A 26461-nucleotide genomic window follows, 5' to 3' on the forward strand; every position below is an offset into this window, starting at 1 on the left:
TTACCCGTCCCATCCAAAATTTGTTTCCAAAGTTGTACAGCAATGGTGACTGTGGACTTTGTGTTCCTTAAAAGAGCTTTGAAAAGACATCCAGACTTTTCTCCTAATATATCGGAATACCAGTTAGATGTTCTTGTACGTCAGAAAAGTGGGTGCAATGTATATTTATCTCGAAAAATGTGTAGAGAAACTTTTTATCACTGGTTTTAACGGTGACACAACCGAGGGGCAATGCAGATACTTAGCTAGCGGCTTTTCTCGGTAGGTGAGTGGCACGCTAGCTTACGGATGCTTGTGGTACCCTTATTCACGAGGACGGTCACGATATGGTCATTTTTCCTACGTTTTTTGACTTCGGTGCCATCTTTATTGTATTTCCCTTGTCGCAATATAACAAATGAGACTCGTCCTACCGGCGAAGTGGAATCCAGTCATGGTCATCACTGTGATGACGGGACCCCTCAGGATTCATCATTCTGTACGAACCCACAGGTAGGAGATCTAACTAGTATCAATTCACCCATTCAGCATTGGTGTAACTTAAATCACTGATCAATTTGAATTGACTTGATTTTTACTTTATGTTCTAATTAAAAATTTTTGATTTTTAATTAGATTTTAATTAATTTGATTTTAAACTTCTTCTTTTTTTTTGCTCTCTTCTTGATTTACCTTGATCAGAGAACCTACCCAGAGGTGATAAATCCCTGATCTCTCTTAAGGGAAGGTTTAGCACCTTATTCACATCTAAATGATATTCGATGTAAATTTCTTTATCCCTTAATGTTATTTAAGGAGCCAATATATTTGATTTATAGGTCTGGACCTTCTTTAGATCGCCTGTGTAAAGGCAGATTATTTTGATAAACTTAAGTACAATATCTGAAATTGGGGGATCTTATTTCATTTTCAGAACCTCTCCAGTATCTCTCTGATCCAACAGAACCATGGCAGAAAATTAGCAGAGTTGAAAAGACTTCAGATGGATGGTTTGTTCTTTATTTTCTACATAAATAGTTCAGTGAATATGACAGTGCTTTTTTCATGTCTTTAAAACGCTATATACAAACTGACAGGGATAATAGGAATCAAGGAGCCCATGTTGTTGTCTGCAGAGGGCCTGTTCTCGTCCTCAGCGGCTCCTGGGCTCTGGGGACATTCCCTTCACTCGTCTTTTACTTACATGACGAACATCTTGCACCTCCGGAGCCACAGAAGCACGCTGACCAGATACAACCAGGGTCACTCTCTGCCTCAGGTGTGTATCTTGTGGCGTCTTACGCTGTTGTAAGCATTTAGTACATTTTAGATTTTTTTTTCATGCATTATCAACTGGATTCATGGAATGTCATGTAAAAAAAAACGTGTTTCACTTTTTCTGAATAATTCTGCAGGTTCAGAGTGTGGCACCTCTGTCTGCTTTTGGAGTCAAGTTTCACAAGTGTGCACAGGTACCTCAACAGGAATACAGTCATTTTTGTTTGTGCAGTAGGACAGTCACACTATTAGATTCTCAGTACAGTATATAGTTTGTGTGGCCAAGCTAATTGACGATTACATTATCAATATTTACAGAAAATGTAAAAGGCTTTGCTATTATTAGGACATTAAATTGATTGTTTCTTTCATGCAAGTCTTTAGTCAAATAAGTCCAACATTTTGCTGTAGCGATAGAGCGTCTGTCACAGTTAGTGTACGAGACTGGGCTTGCACTAGGAGGTAGTATGACTAAGCCACTGTGGCTCAGTGTAAAAGAATTGAGTAAGCCACAAAAAGACATGTTCTGTGTCCAAGACACATTCTAATTTTTTAGAAAATGGGGCTGTTTTCCTGCATTCTGATGCATTCTACCTACAAAAATACACTAAAGTCAACAGTTCAAGCGTAACTATCTTTATTTCTATCCTACTTTATGCAGGTATAAATGTGAGATTCAATAATTGAAATCTTGCATTCACTATGTGAAGATACAGTCATATAAAATATTACTCAATGTTTACTTGTAAGTTTTACTTGGACTAGAAGACATCTTAACTTTGACTTAGACACATTTACATGCATACACATTTACATGCATAGCTGGTTATTCCTGCTGGTCATAGGGATCAAAAGTCTAAGACTACAAAAAAGTATTGATGATATCTTTCATGTAACTTCTGATCAGTCTGTCACCACTCCTACCCCCTCTCATCATTCAGCATTTGTTGTTCAATTAGAATTTTAACACAAAATCTACTATAAAACACTCTATTCTCATTTTCTTTTGATCGATCGTCCTCGCCTTGTTGTACACCAATTCGTTAGCTTGTAAAAATAGAATCCTTTTTTTTTCATTGGACAAGAGGAGGTCATGACCCAAGGCATATTTAGTGATTGGGAGTGTTCGGGTCACTTTGGCTATTTGTCGGCATGCGCGCCGCCTAGCAAGAGAAAAGTTTGTTTTCTTATGCTTGGAGATTTTCGCGAGTCCAAAAAAGTGGCAAGTTTGAGCCTTTTTTCCCTAAAAATAAGAACGCCACTGTGGCTACACAGGCTAAAAACCTTGTAGCCACTCTGGAATTTACTTCACCCATGGAGTAGTGGCGTTGGCTAGCGCAAGCCCAGGAAAGACAAATGTAATGAATAATGATGAGATGACCATGCCTTAGCATCTGTAATGAAATATTAATACAATATCATCATATGCAGTGTTAAGTATTGTCATGATATCACTATTTTATTATTTTTCTTTCTTTTGTATTTATCATCATTATGAATATAACACTACTGCTATGCACATTTACCAGTAATTCTAACATATTTTGCCACACCGGTTTTTAAATTGCGTGTGAGTATTTATGTGATCAAACAGACGTTACATTCTCTTTTCAACAATATGCTTGCAGGTGAAGTTTGACACTAATCCTCCCGAACTGACATTCATCCTGTTCATTCACAATGTGGGCCCAGTGGGTGGTCGTGGCACAAACCTGTCCCAGGTGGCAATCCGGGACTCCATCTCTGGAATGGTTCCACTAAAAACTGAAGGCAGGGTGGTGGAAACAGGCTTCCAGACTTTTACTATTGATTCACTCTCTGGTAAGTATGGGAGTCAAAATATTTGAAGTGATTCTGTGTCAGGGTTTCCACATGCCAAATCCACAACAGATAACACAATATTGACTTTACTATTTTAGCTGGATCTCAGGTTGTTGTCAATTATACCGCTCACATAAAGAGTCATAAGAGTGAAGTCCTGGACCTTCCAGCCTTTCTCACCTTCTCTAATGCCTCACAGGTATTTTTGTTTTTACTGCTACCTCATTTTTAAGCTTTCTGACTTGCAAAATAGCAACTGTGAGAACCTAAAAGGTATCATTAATATCACTGTGTCAGCATTTGCAGTAAAATAAGCTTGAGTATTGTTTGGACCCCACAGAATGATGTCAGCATGTTTGGTCCATTAACAGCTAATTTAACCCTGAGGGTGAATTCCACCGATAAGGTATGCAGCGAACATTTCCTTAAGTGAAAACACACCAACAGCCTCTTGCCTTGCAAATTTGTTTTTGTGCTGTTTTCCAGAAGTCTGATGTTCTTGCTCACTGTTTTAGATTTATCCTAACCATGGGGTCCATTTTGCTGGATTTATTGTGGGGTTCCTCGTCACGCTGCTGCTGCTGTCACAGGGCTTTTTGGCCATGAACCTAATCGGCCCCAGAACCAGCCTTCTTCAGCAAAGGGTATCACAAATCTTAATAATCTATGACTTTTGCTCTCAGTAAATACGCAGAAACAAATACTATTAGAAACTAACTCTTCTGTTAATTCTGCCTGGTATAAAAATGTGTACATGTTATGACATTGTTGTTTTTTCTAAGAAGAATTTGTTTCATGTTGTTACACCATGCTTATATTTCCTTGCCTTAGAGAAAGAGAGGTGAATCGGACCCAGAGTATGCAGACTGCATACTCAATGAGACGGTAAAAGATGAGGCAACATTTGAGGACAAGATGGTGGACACCATGGTGCTGGAGGATCCCCAGAACATGTACCAGGCCTTGGAGAAGTGAGTACACGAGTCAGCGAGAATTAAATATCCCTCCGAAAGGCTTGACATCCTTGAATAAGAAAAAAAATGTATTATAGGAACAAATGATCAACTTATACTTTCTACTCATGAAAAAATATATCAGTAATGTATATAATCATGATATATAAATGTAATATGTTAAACAGTTGTTAGCAGTCTTCTTCTTCTCCATTGGCTTCCACATTCAGTTTTACTGGTTGATGCGATGTGTAATATTGTTTACCACTGAGTTATGGTTTCTCACAAATCAGTAGTTATGATGCCTAATTCCATGAGAGTAGTGATTTTTTTTTTACTAGGACAGAGAATTTATTTTCATATTTATATGTTGAGTCTGCCGCATAAGGACGAGTAGAAAGAAATAAAGAAAATCAAGCACACTCAATTGTGATTTTTGTGGTGGTCCAATGCAAGACTTTCATCAGGCAGTTAAAAGACAGTTTTGATCGATTAAGGTCTGTCATATCCCCAGAGACACTAGGATTTTTAGCCTTTTTGCAGATATCTCAACAAAAACTCTATATTTTACCCACGTAAGCCTTGAAATGTCTACGCTGCTGCGTGCTACCAACAACTTGGAGGCCACCCGGATTCAGATCTACAAGGACTTGATGTCCTTACTGCTGGGAGGTTTGCAGAACCAGGGCCAGACCAGCACCCAGGCCCAGCAGAGGCTGCTCAGCGTGCTCCATGGACAGCTGCTGGGCATGGAGGGTCGGTTGAAAGAGGAGCGAGGAGCCCGCATGGCTGCTCTCGCTGGCCGATGTAATATGGAAACCCGGGAAGAAATGGAAGCAGAGCACCGCAGTGAAGCTGCTGAGAAGGCCCAGGCAGAGATTCTGTGTCAGCATTCAGACCAACAGGTAATAATACATTTATCTTTTTTTTAAAAACTTTTTTCCTTACAAAAACAGCAAGATATAACCTTTTTAAAGCAAGGATAAAAATATGCATTTACTTTTAAAATAAAATGTTAATTTAGAGATAATTAACCTTCTTGAGAAATAACATTGAGATCTGACTTGACTCTAAACATCATTTTGTAATGTTACCCGGAGCTCCTCCACTGCAGTGTCCTCCTGGAGAAGTTGCACAAGCTGAGTCAGAGTAATCTCCAGCGCATCTTGTTGGTGCGACACGAAGAAGCCTCAGCAAAGGTCCAGAGGCAGATCATCGAGTGGCGCCGGGTGGAATTACACAAAATTTTCTCTGAAGAACTGGAGGAGGCCGTCAGGATGGGCGAGCTTGAGACGAGAACAGCCAAGAGTCTTCAGCATGATTACTTTTCCTCTCAAGTGAGCTGCTGAAATTTCATTGTTTTGTTTTTTGTCTTTTTATTTGTGATAATTGCTACATGAAACAATCCTTTCCGTCCAGGATCAACTGGAGGAAGTGCTGGATGTTGTCCTTGCCAATCAGCGCTATGTGCTAGCTGAACGCCATGCACAGAGAAAGTTCTTGGTCCACAGCCTTCACAGCCTCAACAGCTTGATTTCTGACACATTCTCCAGTGCGTCAAACAATTTGGACAGTTGGTTCTCTGACATCAGGAGGTTGGTACCTGTTGTAGCCACCTGTCACCTGTCTGACAAGCTTCTATAGAAAGTAGAAAGGAAATATAGATTTGCAATACCTTAAAATGCACAAATATAAATATAAAATGTCATTTTTTACAAAGAAATCAAATGTAAAAATAAGCTGTCATTTTACGAAGAGCATCAAATAAACTTCAGTTTAGTTACTGATTTAACCATGAAGGGCACTTTAAACAAACCATAATGCTTTCCTGTCTCCACCAGAGGGTGCCTTGTGCCTGCGGAGCAGATGGACCAGCTCCAGGAGACGGCCCAGAAGGAGCTGGTGATGGTGAGGCAGAGACTGGATGAGGCATTGAGCCAAGAGAAGAGAGCCATGCGCTGTGGACTGATTAAGAAGAGACGGGAACTCATCTCTGACATGGTGAAATGATGTGCATGTTTAGACTTTTATTTAAATTACTGTCACCTCATATCCAATTTTGATTAATAGCACAAAATATATATTAACTAATTTTAATCCTGTCACCTACCTTCTCCAGCTCCAGGTCCACAAACAAAGGCAGAAGGATCTGTCAGGCGTGTGTAAGGGTCTAGAGGGAAGGGTAGATGTAGCTCGGCATTTGCACTGCTGGCAAAATTTACTGACGTCTCACAGCTTGGAGCTGGCAGAGCTCATCAACAATCTGGATGAGGAGGCTGCTGCCGACATCCGCAAGGTGCCACTCTAACAACACACGTCAGGCACCTTAATGGCCGAATCATTGTTGCTATTTATATTATTTATTTATTGTTGCTTTTTGGTAATGTTCTTCATCTGGTTGTCTTTCTTATGCTGTCTTTTCCATCAGTCTTTTTTTATAGGGAATGCTTTGTACTGACGTGGATTGGGTCGGACGCTCACTTCAAATTTTCTACGATGCGCAACAACAAATTACATGTTGGATCTGTTCTATAGGTGACCATGCGTGTGATCCAGGGTGCTGTAACAGAGGTGAAAGCCATTCAGCCATCTGTGACTCAGGCTTTGCTGACCTTCTTGCCTCCTGGGGCACAACAGCCTCTGCTGCCATTAGAACTAGAGACGACACCCGGACAAGCCAAGGAGCAAGGAATAAGCGCTCTACTGCAAGGTCAGGAAAAGTTGCACCAAGAAGGCAAGGCAGCCTTACGTACCCTCAGCTGCACCAGGGAAGCTCTGCGGGAAGCCATGGAGGTGGAGCTGCATGAGCAGAGGGTCGTCAGGGCACACTGCAGAGCTTTCTTCAGGTCAGTGACGTAATGATTGAACATTTGTCATTTCTTTTCATAGGTTTTAAATACAAGAAAGTTCTACTTGATAGATGAAGAAGAGCGAGAATGAAGAAAAAAAGCATTTTGCAGATATTTTATCGCAATTATTCTGCATTATGTCCTTTTCTCTTTCCGTCCCAGTTTTCTGTGTTCATCCCAGCTGATCCTGTGTGAAGACGACCTGCTCAGGATGAAACTGGAGTTTCAGAAGTGTTTCTCTGTGATGGATCGCTGCCTGGTGCTTCCCCATGCAGTCTCCAGAACTAAACTCTACAGTGCTCTGGCATCATGGAGAAAGGACAGCGAGCAACAGGTGGTGAACCCATAGTCATACCTCAGTTAAACCTCTGTATGCAGGATTTCATTTCTACTAAGGAGACAGGACAGCATGTTGCTCATTCTTTACCTCGGTTACTTACATCAAATGAGGTTTTCCCAGCATCAGTTTTAGTTTAAAGTCTTCTCAGTATTTGTTTTTAGAGATCCAAAAGGAAGAACCTTTTTTTTTTACTACAACAGGAGATGATGTTGCATTTGACATTTAGTTAAATACATAAAAAATACTTAGCAGTCGGCCTCAGGGGAACATTATTACTCAGAAATTATTAAAGGGTCCATGGTGTGGTTTTATTTCTTAATATTTTAACAACATGCTTTGGGTCTTTAACCCAACCACCTTATTGGTTTTGTGGTTTTTGCAGATGAATATAAAATCCAAGGGGAAAACCAATGAGGCCAGACAGAAAACTGAGACATCTGACCTGCTGCTTTTCCAGAAAAGCCTGAAGGATAAAATCCAACTGTTTCAGAAGGAGAAGGAAATGGAGAATGGTCTCATGATCAAAGTAAAGCTGCTTAACTCATTCGCTGCCAGCGCTTTGTAGCAATTGATCTCCTTTGGCGGACTTTGTCCGACACTCCTTACATTTATCTGTTTTTTTTTATTTTTGTTCTTGACCGATGGCAAGATGCTTCACCCAGAGCGTCACCGTGTTCGCTCGTGGGTGAGCTGTCACATGAGCAAACTTTGTTGCATTGTAAGCTGCTGCTTCCTCTGATTCACTATCTTCGGTTCTGTAACTGGATCAGTCATCATTATACTAAATTCCATGATTAGAAACCTGCTTTTCACTGACAAGCTCTTCCTGACTGTCCCTCAGCCTCCCTGTTAAAAATTATAATTGATGTCTATAGATGTCAGTGGCACCCAGCGAGTTGATTGGTGATATATTTCCTTTAATAAAGTCAGTTTTAAGTGATGGACTTGTTAGAAGTTATTGTATGTGTTAAGATCCTGACGCCATTGTCTTACTTCCAATGTGAATATTATTCAGAAATTGTTACATATTATAGATATACAAAGTTCGTTTGAGTACGTACAAATGAAGTGAAACACAATCTGATGTTGACAGGTGAGGGAAGAGATGCACGTGGAAAGAGAGAATGATTTGCGCTCCCAGGCCGACAGTCTGGCGATGCAGATGGCGACCATTCACTACCAGAAGGCTGAGAGGAGGACCAAAGTCCTGGAGACCTCCAGAACAATGCTCATACTGCACAGCCTTCTCATCCAGCAGCTAAAGGAGAGGAAGAGTCTGGAAAGAGAAAACATGACTCAGAATATAAAGAGGCACTCCTCAGTAAGCCATGCACATCTCCCAACGTAATCCATGCATGGCTTTGGGTTCCCATGACAGTATATGTATTAATCTGACTCTCACTGCAGGGAATTGAGGAAGCAGAACAGCAGCTTCAGAAGGAGAGGACAGAGTTGACCAGTTTGCAAAAGTCTAGAGTCAAGACAAATGTGGTGCAGCGAGAGAGCTCTGATATGGGAGAGGGTGATACCCAGTGGGAGAGATTATTTCAGGTTCAGAACGATTGTAGGATGGTTTCCATCCTGCAGGAGGCGCTCTACCGGCGTGAGGAGGCTGAGACGCTCCTCGCTGAGAGGTGAGACTTAATGTCAGGAGGTAATGAGAAGCAGTGTGGAATAACATGCATTAAATGCGTTCATGCAGGTTGCAAGAGATCATTACCAACAGCCAAGCCATTGAAGACCTGAAAGAACAAATGGAGCTCAAGAGGCTTTACACAAACTGTGACCAGGTTGGAATCAAGCAGAACTTTTTCTAATGTCCTTTTCAACACAAACAGGAAAACAGAAACACGTGTGTTTAATGTGGCTTTGTCCTGTTTTTCATCTCAGGATCTGGAGTTTGCAACTCGACTGGTGAAGCAGAGCCAGGTGTCTCCTGAGGTCCTGCTGGAGGCAATGCGTCTTCTCCTCCCCACTCTGCCTGAAAGTGAACTCCTTTCCATCACCGACGCCCTCTGCCCCAAACAACGCCCTGGTTCGTCATCTGTTGAGCAGGAGCACTCTGGGTAAAGACCAGACTCATCATCGCTCTGCTGGCTGATGTTCTTTAGTTTTACGCAGTCTGACATCACATGAGGGTGTTAATTACCCACCAAAGGAAAATTTAGGGTAAAATTGTCCATCTTTGCGTCCATGCATCCTGCACCCCCTCAAAAACTTATGGACAGAACTCAGTTAAATGGGGACCCTGAAGTTGTGCTTCTTGTAGCCACTGTCTTCAATTTACTTTATATTTTTTAGACATGTGTTTTTTAAACATGATGTGAGTTTGCTCTCAGTCAGGGTTTTTCCGGTAGAGGGGTCACCAGTGTCCTTGAACATAGATGTTGTATTATCATATATCATGTAGTATTTGTTCTGTTCTGGTCTTGTTCCATTACACGTTTGTTAAGCCCTCTGTTGCATTGCTTTAAATGGAAAAGAGACTATTTGGAAACAGACTCACTGGGCGATTCTTGTTTTGAAATTCCATAGAGTCCTACTGATCTCGCTCTACTTGGGGGGGGGGGTAGTCGACTAATAAAAACCAGGTACCATGAAGATCCCTGGCCAGTTACTCTCTTCTGTGTTATAACAGGATTTCTCTCATTTCTATCAAAGGCAATTCTTCAGGTTTCTTTATTTTCTCATAATCTTTCACATCTTTGCTGTGAGGAACAAACTTTTTAAGTGTGTGTCAGTATTTATTCATTTTGTGGGCCAGATTCTATATGTTCCTATAATGTATTTTTTGGAATGCAGATCTCTGCAACACATCCAGTACCTGGATATGCATTTATATGAACACTTTCCACCATCACAAACCATTGCTGTCTCTGGTCATCTTTTATTGTTTACTGTGAGCTTGAAAAGATATTTTTAACTCTTGAACCAGGTGTGCTGGAGAGTCGACCCAACTTCTTTCTTCCAAACTGAGAGAAGACATGGTGCATAAAAACACTGTCCACATGCCAATCGGCCCCGAGGAAAGAGAGAGGTGAGTACCAGTCTGTTAGCTGCTGTGCAACAACTTGAAGTTAAGCATCATCACAACTCATTTGTAGTTCAGTTGTTACCAACACTATAGATGATACTTTTCTGGATGTGTAGTACGCCTTTCTGCAAATGCATGGCCTGGCTGCAGTGACCATATGCATGAGTTAAGCACTTTAACACTCCAGTCCGTCTAACAACAGCTCCTTTGTCCTCCAAATCTCTCAGACTCCAGGAAAGGAGGCAAGGCCTGATGGAAAAACTGCTCCCCAGATCCAATCTCTCCGTTCAGACAGATCTTGTGCCGCTGCTTGTTGGAGAGAAAGGAAATGAGGACAGTTTTCCAATTAATAACCCAAGATCAGTCACACAGCAGCCCAACGACGCTGCAAAAGAAAGCCTTGTGGACACAGTGAATAAAATGTCACACGGCACCACAGAAGAATGCACACCACAGGCTTTTGTTCCTGCTACCGGAGAGAGGTTGTTTGTGTTTCGAGATCCACCTGAGTCATGTGACCGCATGGACGTTCCTGGAAGAAAGAGAAAAAAGAACTTCCTCAATCTAAAAAAAGGCTCAGTGGCTCCAGCGAGCCGACCTTGAGACTCACAGACGTGATGATGCAGTTTATTTGCTGATGTCGTGATACGAAAATCTGTAAGCTAAAAGTTTTACCCTATAGCAAGAAATAAGCTTTACTCTCTAGATTTATATAATATTTCTGTTTTATGACTGTTATAAATAAAGGCAGCTCACTTTTTTCCCAGTGTTGTCAAATATTGTGTAGTCTGTCATGTCTGAACATTAGTGTCATATACTTTTATTCATGTTCACACCTCCAAATATGGAGTTATTTTGTTGGATACACATAAAATTTGGTCAACATGTCAAAGTCATTTAGTAAAATAAACATTTAAATGCTGTAAACTCTTCCCATGATGAGCCTCAGTACCCCACTGTTAAATCTGTCACTTATGTTCTGTTTTCAGGATTTTACAGACAACAAAACTAGATGGGAAGCATTAACATTGTTTATCTGCGTGAAGCAGAAGAAACTCAGTTTTTCCTGCAACGTGAAACCAGCATGAACACAACACAGTCCAAATGTTTTCCTCCTGCGCCTCCACGTCATCGTCCATCGTTTTTTTTCTTCTTCTCCTTACCACTCCATCCTAAAACTGCTGCAAGTCCTCCTCTTTACTATTTGAAAGTGTTCCAGTCGCTGGAAGCAGTCCGTCCTGCCCGGTCACACCGCCGACATGAGGCCGGGATTTGCGTCTCTCTTGTGTTTTTTCAGCTTTGTGAGTCTGTCGGATTGCGCGCCTCCGACCTGCTACTCCAGATCTCTGGGCCTGAGCAAAGAAGTCATGACTCTGCTGGACAAGATCCACACCTACCACCGCACGGTGAGCGCTTGAACCGGGACTGCACGTCACCATCTGCAGAGAGGCATGCATTCACTATTCGGACCCATGCTGCGTAACCTAATGATGATTTTATTTATTTTATTTTATTTTTTTTTTGCTTTGTAGAAAATGTGTGCTCTAGATCTCCCGACGATCTTCCTTGATGTGCACGTAAGTTTCACGCAATGTGGCCATGCATTCGATGTTGTTAAAAAACTTTCTCCCTGCTTGACAAAACCAATCTAAGAAGCTGAAATCCGAACGATCGGAAGATCACAAACTGTCCCTCTATAAATGTTTTTATTTAAATACTAATAAAGAAATAAAAGGCATCAATATAATTATTTGAATGAGTGAAAACTTATGTCTGAGATATAAGATTATATTGCAGGCACATGTTTGGTGTAGAAGAGGGTTTGATTCTATAATCACGTTTAAAACTTGACTGCCAGAGGTTTAAAATAACAAGATAATTCTTTTTAAAAATCTGTCTTGGTTATAAATTCGGCCATAAATATCATTGTAACATGAAAGATGTGACGTCTGCAACATCATCACACAGTTCAGTGAGGTTTGTTATGTGACGCACACAAATTATAGTCATCAGGAGCTCCAGGCCCAGTGATGACAACAGGACTTTATCTAAATAGTGCACAGATGATGAACGTGGAGTTCATAAAATTATCCAATTTTAGCCATAATTTTTTACAAACAATAAATCGTAATTAGATTTAAATCCAACCGCCTTGAGGGACGATGGAGATCCTGCTGGCGTTAAGGGGTCAGGAAGAAACATTTTGATTGGCCCCGTCTTAGCTGATTATGAGGGTGTATGTGTGTCCAAGATTTAAATCAAACGAGTTAACATATCCTGTGACATTATATAATATTTTTAAAAAAACCAAACATATAATCTTATCTTTCCAGAACGCATGCGTCACATCCAAACTCCGTGACTTTCTCTACGTGGTGCTGAACCATCCCAGCCAGTACTGCAGAGAGCGTCCCAGAATGGTGCTGCTGAAACGGAAAATCCAGAACCTGTACACCATCATCACCACAATTTGTTATCGGGTAAGAACATAAAATTATTCTGCTCAGTATTTGTGACCTAAACATCTTATTTTAAGACTCGAGTGATGGATGACTGTGTGCTTGGCAGGACTTGGTGTTTTTCACGGATGACTGTGAGGCCATTGATACCGGCCGTAGTAGTCCCTACTATGCCGAGGACCGGCTCCAGCTGCTGCAGGAGGACAGATGAAACAACGCGCAGAGATGATCGCAGATACACGTTCATTACGTTCACACACACACACACACACACACGCAGAATGGTGAAGTACGCGCGTCGCGCTGCGCTGCATTACATACATCAAACGCAACCCACAGCGCTGTTTCTCGTCGTACCTTGTGTTCGCTGCAGACTCATGTCGGTGGACATGTGTGGATACATTCCAGCCTTGAGAGCAAAATTTTTCCACAGGAAATTTGCTGAATGCCAACCATGCCGAAGAAAACCTCAAAATAATAAACCAATAAGAGATGCTTTGTGAGCCGAGCTGCACCGATGCTGACTTGACGGAGCTGATCAAAGCTCCGTGTGTCATTAAAGAGAAATATGTCATGTTGTTATAACCCTTGGACTGACTTGCGTGTACTAAAGGAGCACTGTGCAGCATTTTGTAAAACATGGCTAAAAAAGTTTCATAGGAAATTATATCACAAGTACTCCTTTTTTTTTTCTTTCTTTTTTTTTTTTGGTTGCTTTCGGTTGTATATTGTGCTTCTTTTCCAGATTTTTATACCAAAGTTAGGACAGTGCTGCTTGTGCTTAAATTGAGCAAAATATTTTCATGGCTCTAATCGGAATGAATATAAAATAGTAGATCCACAGCTGTTGTACACGTTGGAAAGGCGACTATATAGTCACGCATAAACCTCCTATCAATCCCATATGTAATTAAATATATGTTTATGAAACAACTTGTGCTGTGTGATGTTCTTTCCAAAGATGTGAGATCGTTCCGCTTCATAAACTAAAAAATAAATGAAATGCTGTCAATCAGAAATGTATTTATTTTATGTTAAACCCCTTGAGATGAATCATCTCGTTTTTGTCGTGCGCATGTGCCACTGTGGAATTAAAATAATCTCTAATATTTAGGTTGAATAACTAAATTATGCAGTCCTTTTAAAGGAAAATAAATTTGTTAATAATCGATTTGTTTTATCTTGAAAAGAAAAAAGTTTATAAACGGAAAGAAAAGCAAAGTGGTTTTGACACAAACCAGTTTCTGTTTGCGTTAGACTAAATTTTATGAAGTAATAAATTAAATATTGCTTTACAAAATTGGCTGTTTTTCTTCTAATTTTCTGCATCATTTGTTGCCTCAACAAGTAATACTGCGGTTGACGTTATTTTGAGCCACGGATTGGCGGAATGACGCGTCCTCCAGGTTAATATGTGGCCTCTGCTGCCCTCTCGTGGAAACACTCTGATCTACATATAGAAAAGTTCCGAACACGTAGGGGATTTGGGGGAAATCTTTTACCTCACATATGTAATAAAGGTTGTTTACCTTCCAGTGTTTTTCCTCTGTGATTACAATGAGCTAAATATTTCAATCCTACTTGATTCATGCAACATCTTTCTCAGTCCTGGATGTGATTACAATCTCTTTTTTTATACTGTTTATAATAGATGAAATTGAATGACTTATGTGCAGAACAGTTCATCCATTCATTTGTTTTCTGTAGCCACTCATCATTTATAGCTGGAGTCCATCCTGTAGGATAGTTCGTTTAACTTAATCTGGTACGATAAAAGCTAAACTCTGGTTTGGGCTTGGTGGTCAGAGGCTTTAGACGACACACATTCACATCTCAGTATGTCTTGATGTGATGTGATGATTATAATTTCTGAATCAAACACTCACGAATCCCACTGTGCACATTCATTGAAGCATATGTCCCACTGGCAGCAATGGTCTCTGTTTGTGCTTTGCTGGTTGTTACGTGCTTGGAGCTGGTACTGCTGATGTCATTGACATTCTGCATTATAGAAATACATTCACCTGGGATACACGATGTTTCTCAGTTATGAGATCTGCTATCTTTGACTTTATGAATGACAGAGGTGTTTGGAGTGCAGTGCTCTATATCTAAACCATGTGTTGGGCCTGCAACCTGCTGCTCTGGATGGTGACATCGTCTGTCAGGTTTGTACACACAGTGCAGAAGCTGAAGAATGTCTATGAAGTGGCGAGTTATATTGACAATGGTTCACTAAGAGGTGGAGGTCACAGTAAACCATTTATGAGAGTAATACTGATAGTAAATGTTGTTTTTCAACATAAAGAGTTTAAACTGATTTGTCACAGACAGGTTCCCAGCTATACCACATCAAGATGCTTTAATTTTGTAAACTGAAAGTAAAGCTGCAACCATTAAAAGATCCCAATTTGTGTTTAACTGGCAGTAAATAGTAATCATTTAGATATGAATACATTATAATTTGTTTAGAATGCTGCAAACTGTTTCCTGCAAGGATAAAAGTTGATGCAAAACATACCACAATCATAACACAATACTTATTGTTGTTAGTGTTTAGTTCATCTTCCAACACACAGCCAGCAATTTAACAACCATTTGGAAAACTGCAATTGGGCCCGTATTTCAACATGCATTTTTTTTTGTTTTTGTCACAAGAATCTTAGCAGTGAACCATCCGGTCTGCACCTCTTTAGCTAATGAACCAACCAACTCTACAAAAACGAAAATGTTAGTCAGCAGCATGTGGCTTGTTAAGAAATCAGACCGCACTGTGGTTATAAATCTTAATTGCTGTGCCTGTTGATGATCATTAGAGGACCTTATAATCCCCTTTATTTTTCTTTCACTAAGAACAGAACATTTTGACAGCAGGAGGCCAGGTAATTTAACAGTTTTAATGTTCTGTGACTCCACACCAAAAATGCCAAATGCTGCACAATAAAAAGTACAACTTAGCCCAAGGGTGATAGTTATCATTCTCTTTTGTTATGAAAAAAAAAAAACCTTGTAAAGGACAGATCAGAACCTTATTCCACATTAAAGGCTCGGAGATGCAGCTTGTGATTCAGTTTGGTTTATGAGGTTTTCAGGCAATTTTCCATCACATTTAGCGCTTTAATTGCCTCATAAAAGAAATGTTGCCTCATTAGTACACATAAGAAAATGTTTCCCCCGAATTCCGAATATATGATTGCACATGATTGTAATTAGGCTGGATGGAGGTGTGCTGTAGTGAGATTCAAAACTCTCACCTTTAAGACCTAAGCTTTTCCTCCTGTTAGGAGCAGCTTGTGTGTGACTTATCAATGCACAATTGTTCCATTGATTTACGTGCTGAAGGGTCACCTGAGGACTTATTTGACTAAATAGCTGTTGACCGAGTTAAAAACATTTAAACAGACATTTAAAGTTGTAGTTGGTTCAGAGGTTTGTGTGTTTCTCACACAACTTCATCCAGAAGTGTCAAAAAAGTCCGAAAGCACACACTGGATCTAAACGGTCCACCGCCCTCTAGCGGCCGCTGGGGGTCCTGAACCCAATCTGACCGTATTGAAAACCAAAGCGCTTTATATTATTTCATTTTCGTTTCGTTTTTACTTCATCTGCTGGGCAGTAACAATTTATTAATAACCCAAGATGATAAAATATGAATTTGCAGTGAAATATTAGACATTACACTGGTTAATTAACATGTGACTACAGAAGAAGGCCCCGTTATTGATTGGAATACATTGTGTACAGTATTGTGATATTAACTGAGGTATCGTGGGCATCGTGGACAGACGAGGGAAGGGAGAAATCAAATTTAAAAATAAAATAGATAAGCCCGCTCAGTCATTAGACCTGGACGTCCTGACCTGCATTGCTAAAGCCATAGTCAGTGTGAATCCATTTTTGCTACGTCTTAAAGGGTAGTAACATTATTTTCGTAGAAGCATATTCGTAGCATTTTTTTAAACATATTTTTTATCTTCATTATTATAATTTTTTAGCATTTTTCAGCGGTTGTTGTAACTGCGGCTCCATCGGTGGAGGATTGAGCAGCAGGTTTGTTCAATTGAATTCAGGATATTCACTTAAAATTAGCAGTCATTTACTGTCAAAACTCATTATTAATAATAAAACAACAACGACCTATAAATGTACTTCTGATAATGCACTGCAATTCAAAACTACAATAAGAAATATTTTTAAAAATGATCAATCATTTCCAGTGAATTACAATGGAAGCTTTTCCATGGTTTCCACGGCCCGGTGGATCCACGCTGCTGTGGGACCACAGAGCTCACCTCACAACATCACACTGTATATTTGCTAGTGACATTTATATGACAGCTCAGATCTGACTTCTTAAATACATCCCAGCGCTGACATTCCTGCGAGAACATCTGCTTTCCTGCAGGACAATGATTTTTGGGATATTTTTCGGACCTATAGGCAGCCGGTGGTGATGTCTGCGTCAGCTGCAAGTGAACACTGATTTATGAGCTCCCCGCTCCTCTATGATTACCGCAGAATTTACAGCATGTGGCTCTGATTGACTGCAACGCTTAAGAGCGGCGCGTTTGTTCTGCCACGATTAACTTATGTCTTCAGGACTGTTTGCGTTTTAAACGGCATTTGGAGTATTTGCCAGCATTTATTTAACCGAGGTCTTCTCCCATACCTCGGAGGATTCACAATTTGCATTCTGCGAAAAACATATTTAAAATAGGACGAGTGTTTCATCAACGGCTGCTCAGTAATTATACTATATTTTAATAACACCTTAGTGGGATAAATGTGGAAAATATCTGACAACCCTTACAGGAGGTATAGAATCACAGCATCTTGAATGGACTCAGGACGGTTTTAATTTATCCTGATATTTTGAAGTTATAATCGCCGTTTTATTCACTCATAGTTTTCGCTTAAACATTGAAAAATGTATATTTTACCAGCTGTATTTAAGATGTATAATATTATACACTATGTGGAAGAAGAAGATGTGGTATAATATTATAGAGTCTTGTGGTTTATGGTGGACGGTCCTGGTGTAAAACTCGACAGTCCCTCTAAATGCTTATTTAACAGGTGATTGTTGAACTTTAAATCTAAAATCTTTCAGTTCAATAAAAAGGTTTTACATTTTAATGTGACTCCTCGTCCGGACAGAAGGTGGTGGTGTGGTGACAGAAGGGACTCGAACCTGGGCCTGTTTTTGGTTTGAACCCCCATGGTGAAGCATTCTCCCCCACGTTCGGCAGTTCATTCGCGTATATATATATATATATATTTTTTTTTTCTATGTGATAAAAATAAATTGTTATTCTGCCAACATAATATTTGTAAAGTGTCAATAAGATTTAGAATCAGCAACGGCCGTGCGAATAAAGAAAAACGCACAAACATTTATTTATGCAATTTCTTCAAATGCTAATCCGAATTACCTTAAAAAAACGTTGAAATATTATAATTATTCTAATCAAGTCAGGTCGTTGTGTTGAATTAATTGCAACGATCGGCTGTCGCTCAGTTTGAAAACATATTTTTCAGGTAATTTCGAGTCAAACAGAACACTGCAGCATTCATGAGAAAAAAAGAGCCTGTAAATTGTCAATAATTACAAAAGCGCGTAATTGTTGGTGTGTGTGATCCACAAAGACGCGCCTTCACCATCATGATCGAACATTTTCATAACTATAGGATCAGGATTAAAAACGGAGTGACGTGATTGGTGGCGAGAACGATTTTAAATGACCGAGGAATTTCATAAAAGGTCATAATGCGCGTCAGAGGAACAAACAAACAAACAAACAAACAAATAAATAAAAAGGCTAAAGGTCTATTAAACATCCATTTATCCGGGCTGTATGAGGGACTTCTAATAACCCAGTTTCCTTTCTTTGGGGATCAAGGGGATTTTGCCACGGAGTCAAACAGCCTCCTGTGATCTTTTGGATGATATAAACTAGTGAGTTGTGTTTTCTCTGTGGCTCCTGGCAAGATGCAGAGCCCGGGACAAAAGAATGAATGAGCTGAAAAAAATGCACGGATCCCCTTCGGCTCTTTTGTGTCAAGTTTCTCTTCTTTTCAAACAGAGCGTTCATCCGTGTGATTTAGATTTAGCCTATTGTCAGGGAATCTGGATTAATTCATGTCTCCATAGATGAAACGCAGAGACAGGAGTTTGTCGGAAGAAAACTCCAGATTGGCCAAAGTTTCTTTAAAAAAAACCAACAAAAAAAAAACTCTGCCTTTCAACCCCTGTTGAAATGTACTACATTTATATGACAATAAGCTGTTTGTATTATTACAAAGTGGATGACAAATTTCTGAGAATCATGACTTTCCTTAAGACAGCAGCTTGTCAGCGCCGAGGAGGAAATCACAGAGCAGAGAAGTGTTGCCCGTCCCAGTCCCTCGTTGACATTTTAGGAATGATAAAAGTTCCGCCTTGCCTGGAGCTACAGCCTCGCTGGAGCCGGCCTCTGTCTGCCGCAAATTGCCTTTGCTCATTACAGCAATTATTTTACTCCAGCTTAACCCCTGCCAATGGCAGACAAGCCAGGAGAAAGCCTTTAAAAACTCCATGTGGAATGGCCTGTAATTCCCCCACCACCCCAACTGTTCCCTGTTTTGTCATTTAAGTCACTGATGGCAGAAAATGACAGCTTTCATCAGAAGGATAGAACATTATCTTTGTGTGCTGAGAGTAAGGTAAAACAAAAAAACAAAAAAAAAAAACCGTGGAGTGGCTCAGGGGTTCTCACACCCTGTCCTCTCCATAGCAGGGTGTCGCCTGGCTCATTTTACACCCTAAACGCTCCATAATGACACCCTGGTGGATTGTTTACAAGCAGTTTAGCCCAGGAGAACCAATCACCATTATTTAACAGTGTGTTTTGAAGTCAACAGAACCCAAAAGAAAACTACCCCCACTAAACTTTTCTGGCGCCAACAATCTATAGGTTAGCTGTTTCAAAGCAATGGACAACAGCTGTAGCAATACATTCCAGCAAACAAGTTTAAATTCACAGAGCGCAGTAGCACTGAAAGGCTGAAATACCTGAGCAGACGCACAGTGTGAACATTTTAAATGTAATTTGAAGTGGATTGTCAGTTTGTGCAGTAGTGGCCCTCACAAAACCTTTAGTTCTCTATCCTATGATATTTATCACTTGTTGAGATGGATATCAGGATTCCTGTTTTTAAAGCAGAATGTAAAAATTATGAGTAACAACTATTTTCTTTCACCCAGCTGGAATAATGATAATTATTCATATGGATAAGGTGTCATCTCTGCTTTTATAAAATAAGGTATGATGAAGTTGTGAAATATCGGCCCTAGAGGCACCAGAAAGTTGTCAATCACAATGGAAACTGCTTAATGAAAAAGAATAAACAATTTATTGTTAAGTTATGCCACAAATATATTCATAATATAAATGAGGATATTCTTCAAATATACATTATTTTACAGTACGCATATCCCTTCCGAAGGGAATCATTCCAACAACAGACAGTGCTGTCATAAAAGAAATCCTGTGGTTCTCCAAATTCACAAAGAGCATTTATTGACACTGGATTTGGTAACCCACTAAAGTTACGCGTTGATATGAATGCAAAATAGTATGGTTTTTGCAGCGTGTCAGCGGCCCACATATGTGTTGGAAGCTAAGTTTGCTGGTGCAAAATGTCCAGCTGCACAACGGTCTTTGCACTGGTTTAATAGACGTTTCACTTGGCTGTAAGCAGCCATGAAGGTAGTGGGAGTGGGTCATCTGTGACACACTGTGGCACAGCCCAGTGTCCATACTTGACTGTCCAGTTTTCAAATATCTAAAAGCATACAGGCACTAAATTATTTTCCATCTCTGCACCGCAAAAATGTCCATCTTAAAGTCATTTAATCTCAACCCTACTTTACATCCTCTTGTTTTATATTTTAGGATCAATACCTGATGATTTATTATTTCTAAAGTCCTCTGACACAACAGGCAAAGAATCAAGATTAAATGACCAATGAAGCTGGATTATTTTCGCAGTGTGTGAACTTACTGGCGAGGTCAAGAGAAGTGGATAAACTTCAAGGTCCTCAGAAGGGGGTCTGTTTGCAGCTCTGTTGCCCCTGAGAAGATGTGACAATGAGCTAAAAACCAAGATGCTTCTTTATCTAGTATAGTGCCAACTTGTCTATCCAAAGGGCCCCTTGTGGCTTATGGCCCTCAGAAAATAGTCTGAACCCTCTTGTGTCCCACTGTGCGTGCCCCTTGTCCTCCGTCCCTGTCAAGCCAGGTGGTACATACTGTATCCGACATGAGCTGCGTACAGTCCCACGGGGGAAACCGGCAGCGAATGCCTCTGGAACGGGTGAGACGCGTAGGACGAGGGGACGTGCGCACCAAGAGGAAAGGAAATCCCGAATGCCGGAGGCAGCATGGGCTTCGCTGCCATTTTCAGTTTCTCAAGTTCTGCCTCCTGGAGCCGCTTGGCTTTGGCTCTCCTGTTCTGAAACCAGATTTTGACCTGGGTTTCCGTCAAGTTTAGAGAACTGGAGAACTCTGCGCGCTCGGCGATGGAAAGGTATTGCTTCTGGCGGAACTTCCTCTCCAAGGCCAACAGCTGGGAAGTCGTGAAGGGGGTTCGGGGCTTTCTGTTAGTCTTATGCTTTCGCAGTGGACAGGCAGGAGGACTCAACCTTCCTATATGAGGATGAAATAGTTTGGTTTAAAAACTTGGGATGAAAATGGTCAAAATGCACAAATCCGTAAGACAAGCGCATTGAGTGAAAGTAGAAGAAAGTCGAGGCCTGTATACTAATATAGACATTCAACAAAAATATTTATCGCAGATATTATTTAATGTGTTTTCATTGTATGACAGTCTTTGTAATGACGCCAAACTTACGTGGAGGTGTTGGGGAGAAACGGGGGCTCTGTATCCAGGTTGCTCTCTCACTGTCCGGGCTCTCGGGTTTAATCAACACGTCCTCCGGCATGTTCATTATGTCTCCCACGGTAAACGAAGAGCTCAAGGCTAAACCGGGAGCTGAACTATCAAGACTACCGAAAGCACCCATCCTGGCGCCTTTCCCCAGCACCTGGGACGTCCCGGGAACGGACGTGGCATCCGGGGATACCGCCTCTCTGCTGGGTTTCCGATCAGCCATCAGAGCCTCGACGCTGAAGGGCAAAATCGCGACTTTGGGCTTTCCACTTTCCTCTGCGGGACTCAGACTGGTCTGCATGTCGCCTCTGCTGACTAGAACCGAGCGGGGAGGAAGGTCTTCGGTCTTCAAACCAGCAGTTAAAGCTGACATGGCGATCGATGGGGCCATACAGGTCCGACGGGCACGGAGGAGGAGACGCGCTGACACTCGTGGCTGAAGTGAAAACTGTGGAACAAAGTCAAAGTTACGGCGGGCTGCCCTAAGCTGATGTTATCCTCATGTTGGTGTGACCGAATGAGAGCGCACTGGTATTATAAGGCTTGCGTAAATAGACAGGCGACCAATCAGTGATGAGCTGGGCCGGTCCCGTGGAGACCGAGGAGCGGAGACGGAGGACATGGTGGGGGGGGGGGGAGGGGGGTTAACAGTCGTTTCTTCTTTTTAACAATAAATTTCATACAAACACAAACACAACAAACTCTTAATGGAGCATGGTTTCGTGAAGACTAAATCCCACAAAATGATGTTTTATCCTAAAGTGGACCCTATAATTAAGCCCGCAATTAAGTTATTGCGATTTTATAGCCGAGGCTAAAAGCGTTATGTATATTGTTACTCAGCCTGTTTATATAAAGTTTGATAATATTTCTGCTCCGAGTGTTTTGGCATGCTTCATCCAGATGGACCTCTATAGGACGACTGACTCATGCGCGTCTTGAACGTTGCACAACATTTCCCTGGCCGCTCCTAACGCAATGAACCTCTCACAGCGCGCTGTTTATTGATGGCTGCGGGGCTCTAATCAGATTGAAACACACAGGCCTTCGCAGTCATTTAGGGGTAATTATCGGGCTTGGGGGAGGGATCACAAGGATTCCCCCCCCCCCTCCCTTTGACTACATCCATTAAAGTCAAAAATTATGGGTAGTCGGGAGGGGGGGAGGCAGGGGAGGGGATGTGGGCAGCGTGGAGCCAGGGAGATTTAACCCAGGACTGTCATTGATTTACCTGGTATACATTTGTGCGCCTTCTCATGATCTGTGGTTTATAAAACAAGGGAATTTTCCTCCTATAATCGCTAAGAGTAAAACGATCAATAAATCTACCCATGTAGCCATGTGGAGTGGGTGAGTGCATTTAGACTGTAAAGGTTCTGATGTGTTTTTAAAGTTATCTTTGGAAACTTTCGAGCGTGGAACTCTTGAAAATAGAACGTTTAGTGTGTAGTCAGCGCTCGGGAACGCGTTTGCGTCGCTAATTGCCAAGCATAAACAATCTGTCACGATTTGTCAGTCTACCTAATGGGCAGACAAGTTATGTTGTCTTTAGGCGCCAGCAGCGCACGGATCAAAGCGCACGATTTTAGGGAGACTATTGAAAAAAGTTGAACCCGCCTCCTCTACCCGCCCTAGCCCAGGGACACTGAGCCATTCAGCCTGAACATTTTTCATTTTCTCAAGCGATCGCACGCCAGTTCCATCTATTCAGATGAGCGCCATAGTCTGGTGTAATAGTGGGCTCCTCAGAAGAAAAGGTCAGCGCCCACTGGCGACTTTCAGAGTCCCCTGGCTGAGAAAGGATTCCTCCGTGCGACTGTTTTCCGAGATGGATCCCAGATCCCTGTCTGTTACAACACGTTTAATGCAGCTGGGATCACAAGATCCTAAACCGATAATACACGTCATCACTCACCGTGCCATCAGGGGAACTGAGATGACCCTCTCCGAGTCCCCAAAGCCCCCTTTTAACTTTGCTGTGGCGAAGTCGTCACGGTTGAGAAACTAAATTGTTTCCTTCTATGGAGAGACGCAATTAACAGTCAAGGTGACAGCAATTTAGCAGGAACTTGTTCAGCATGTATGAGCTATAAAGACACGATCAGGTCAGAGATTGGTGATGCTGGCCAGAGATAATGTTCCGTTGGGGCTTTACGATGGCAGCCTGCGTTACAAAGAAACGAAACCTAAAAAAAAAAAAAAAAAAAAGGTTCTAGTGTCTATAATTAAAATAATAAAAATGGAAAGTGATTCATTTGAAATATTTCAGACATGACAGATAGACCTGGGATTAATGAGATTTAATATTTGAACTGAAGCCACAGGTGTTCCTTTGCCTAATTGTTGTCTTGCGTTTTTATAACAGAAAATCTGGTTCCAGTTGCTCCATAAAAACTTAACACACAAGGCTTAATTTATCATTTCCTAGCCAGGACTTCCTGTGTGCGTGTGCGCGTGCCTGTGTGCGTGCGTGCGTGTGTGTGTGTGTGTGTGTGTGTGTGTGTGTGTGTGTGTGTCTGCAGGTAGCAGCGTGTTTGGAAACACTTAAAGCTCCCGTCTTCAGATCGGGAGGCATTGCTCCGAAATCTTTGAAGTCAGCGGAGTCTCCGGGCTCCCACGGCCGTCTGGGGTCCCCCTCTGCTCGGGGCTCAAACACTTCACTCGTCCTCCAACTTCAACTCGTTAAACGGGTCTAGGTGAACGCAAGCGGCGCACATGAGACATTTAAATGCGCTGAAGTCACTTGTTGCAACAGCTCATACTCTTATTTATTTACTCGGTGTGGTTAAAGTGTCTCAACACACCAGCCCGGGGATTTGGTGATTTTTGCAGATGAGTTTTCCATATTTTTCCACTCCCCCCCCCCCCAACCTATTAAAGCAAATCTAATAGAAAAAAGATGAAATTGCGAGGTGGTTTTTTTAAAAAAAAACAAAAATTACAACAACAAAAAAAAACAATTACCCTATTATCTGTGCGCTTCAAGCGTAAACATGTTCTCAGTTGTTATTAAAGCTTGATGATTCACATGAACTCTGCAGCGGAACGCTGTGTTTAAAGAGCTCCTTTTGACCGTGGGGCTTTAATTGTTGTAATGTCCTTGTCGTGAGTTTATTCCTCTTGTACTACTGCTGGTAATTTGCATCCGGAACCCAGACCTTTCAGACCCAAGTGCCACGGAGAAGACGATTACCGTGTCGAGGTACAAAACAACGCCGAGGCTCATCGGGCCCTTATTTAACTATTTTGATTCCCAGTCAGAAGGCAGGGACTCCATACAAAGGCAATTGTTGTCCGTCCCCCCTTTTCATAACCCTTTTCATCCAAAGTCTGTCAATTTAGACTGTAAAGGCATAAAAGGGAGAGTCGACGTCAAAAGGCGTTTTTACGCAAAGGACGATGGCACCCGTCCTGGATGGAGACGTGCGAGCAGCTGAAATGGTCATAGATTTAGACCTCAGAAGTATCTGATGAAGTTAACCATGAGCCTGAAAAAAGAAAAAAAAAACTCAGAGGGGATCAATACGTTGAACTAACTTTAGGCGTTTAGGGTTTTAGTTCATTTGACTTTCTAATGCACCCCATGAAAGCGACCTGCCGGCGGGTCCAGCCCCGTTTCTCCATAATAATAAGCATCCCATTTCAAAGCAATTAGCGCAATCGGGAGGATTGGAGGACTTTGCTTCCATCGATTTAAACATGCCTCAGGGTCATTTCCTTCTTCAACTTGTTCACCTGCGGCGTTTCAGTGAGTTTTCAGCAGGTGCGACTTAAAGTCATCTCAGGTTCTAAAGTCAAGCTACGGTATTGAATAAACAAATAAGAATAAATAAATAAATAAATGGATAGATAGATGGATAGATAGAGAGAGAGATAGATAGATAGATAGATAGATAGATAGATAGATAGATAGATAGATAGATAGATAGATAGATAGATAGATAGATAGATACATACATACATACATACATACATACATACATACATACATACATACATACATAACTAAACAAATAAATAAATAAACAGTGTTGGTGACATGTTGGTTTATTTTTAAAAATACAGCTTAGAATAATATGTTATCAATATGTAGCCTTGATTTCAACTCACACGTTACTGTGGTAATACAAAATCCCAATAATTAAAACAAAATGATGTTCAACTTCAGCTGGTCTTAAATTTAATTTCTGTCTCCTGGTGTTTCGGGGAGAGACGGTTCAACTGGAAAATCAAGAGCCTCGATGACCAGGAGGAAAACAGGCGGAGAGAGAAGGAGACTCCAAATGAAGGCGCGTCGGATGACCAGGACAAACGCAGGCCTATCTGAACTTTCAGCGATTCTTCAAGCTGACTGGAGGAAGAGGACTGGACGTTTATCCCGAGCATCTTGCGCGCAGTGATTTTACGCATTCAGTTCCCTCACCTTTTCCCCGGGATGGATGTCTTCCTGGTGATGATAAAACCCTGCCTTTGATAAGAAAATATATACTGTAGTTGTCTAGGCCACATCCAGACACATCAAATTTTTAAAACAATTCCCATGTTTGGCTGTGATTGGTTATTTAATTACAGCGCCACTTAAGAACACGCCCTTGACCGCGTCACTCTTTATTCCGATATTAATACGAATTGAAATCCAGCACTTAAATGTCACTGACCTTCTTGGACGAGCTCCTTCAGACTGCTCATCGGAAGAACATCTCTCGATGGATAACTTATGGGTTCACGTTTAGAGAACACATACAGTAAAGTGAATGTGGCAAGTGGATGGGCCTATAGATTTTCCTACATATTGTCATTTCACCAAATATGTCGTA

General features: G+C 41.2%; 3 protein-coding genes across 5 annotated transcripts; 2 read left to right on the plus strand and 1 right to left on the minus strand.

Moving 5' to 3' along the window:
* Positions 1–45: 45 nt before the first annotated feature.
* LOC137595846 (limbin-like) lies at positions 46–11384 on the plus strand. Of its 3 annotated transcripts, XR_011035467.1 has the most exons (24): positions 46–492; positions 914–989; positions 1077–1258; positions 1395–1451; positions 2886–3078; positions 3177–3277; positions 3419–3484; positions 3594–3722; positions 3910–4049; positions 4612–4936; positions 5132–5368; positions 5451–5626; positions 5873–6032; positions 6151–6327; positions 6567–6877; positions 7043–7214; positions 7603–7746; positions 8314–8541; positions 8628–8854; positions 8923–9010; positions 9111–9286; positions 10156–10257; positions 10482–10911; positions 11244–11384. XR_011035467.1 is itself a non-coding variant. In XM_068316189.1 (23 exons), the coding sequence occupies exons 1-23, from the start codon at positions 289–291 to the stop codon at positions 10855–10857; spliced, it is 4047 nt and encodes a 1348-aa protein (XP_068172290.1). In that variant the 5' UTR covers positions 46–288; the 3' UTR covers positions 10858–11039. The 3 variants fall into 3 exon arrangements, 2 of the variants coding, with proteins under 2 accessions (XP_068172290.1, XP_068172291.1); XM_068316189.1 differs by lacking the exon at positions 11244–11384 and having other exon boundaries at positions 10482–11039; XM_068316190.1 differs by lacking the exon at positions 11244–11384 and having other exon boundaries at positions 1116–1258; positions 10482–11039.
* Positions 11367–13646, plus strand: LOC137595847 (cytokine-like protein 1). Its single transcript, XM_068316191.1, has 4 exons — positions 11367–11660; positions 11787–11831; positions 12588–12734; positions 12823–13646. Exons 1-4 carry the CDS (start codon positions 11514–11516, stop codon positions 12922–12924), a joined length of 441 nt encoding a protein of 146 aa, XP_068172292.1. The 5' UTR covers positions 11367–11513; the 3' UTR covers positions 12925–13646.
* A 6436-nt stretch (positions 13647–20082) lies between these two features.
* msx1a (muscle segment homeobox 1a) lies at positions 20083–22172 on the minus strand. The gene is made up of 2 exons (XM_068315651.1): positions 21606–22172; positions 20083–21400 (listed from the first exon to the last, which is right to left on the minus strand). Exons 1-2 carry the CDS (start codon positions 22033–22035, stop codon positions 20985–20987), a joined length of 846 nt encoding a protein of 281 aa, XP_068171752.1. The 5' UTR covers positions 22036–22172; the 3' UTR covers positions 20083–20984.
* Positions 22173–26461: the final 4289 nt, after the last annotated feature.

This window comes from Antennarius striatus, chromosome 5, assembly GCF_040054535.1.
Source record: "Antennarius striatus isolate MH-2024 chromosome 5, ASM4005453v1, whole genome shotgun sequence".
Classification (NCBI taxonomy): Eukaryota; Metazoa; Chordata; class Actinopteri; order Lophiiformes; family Antennariidae; genus Antennarius; species Antennarius striatus.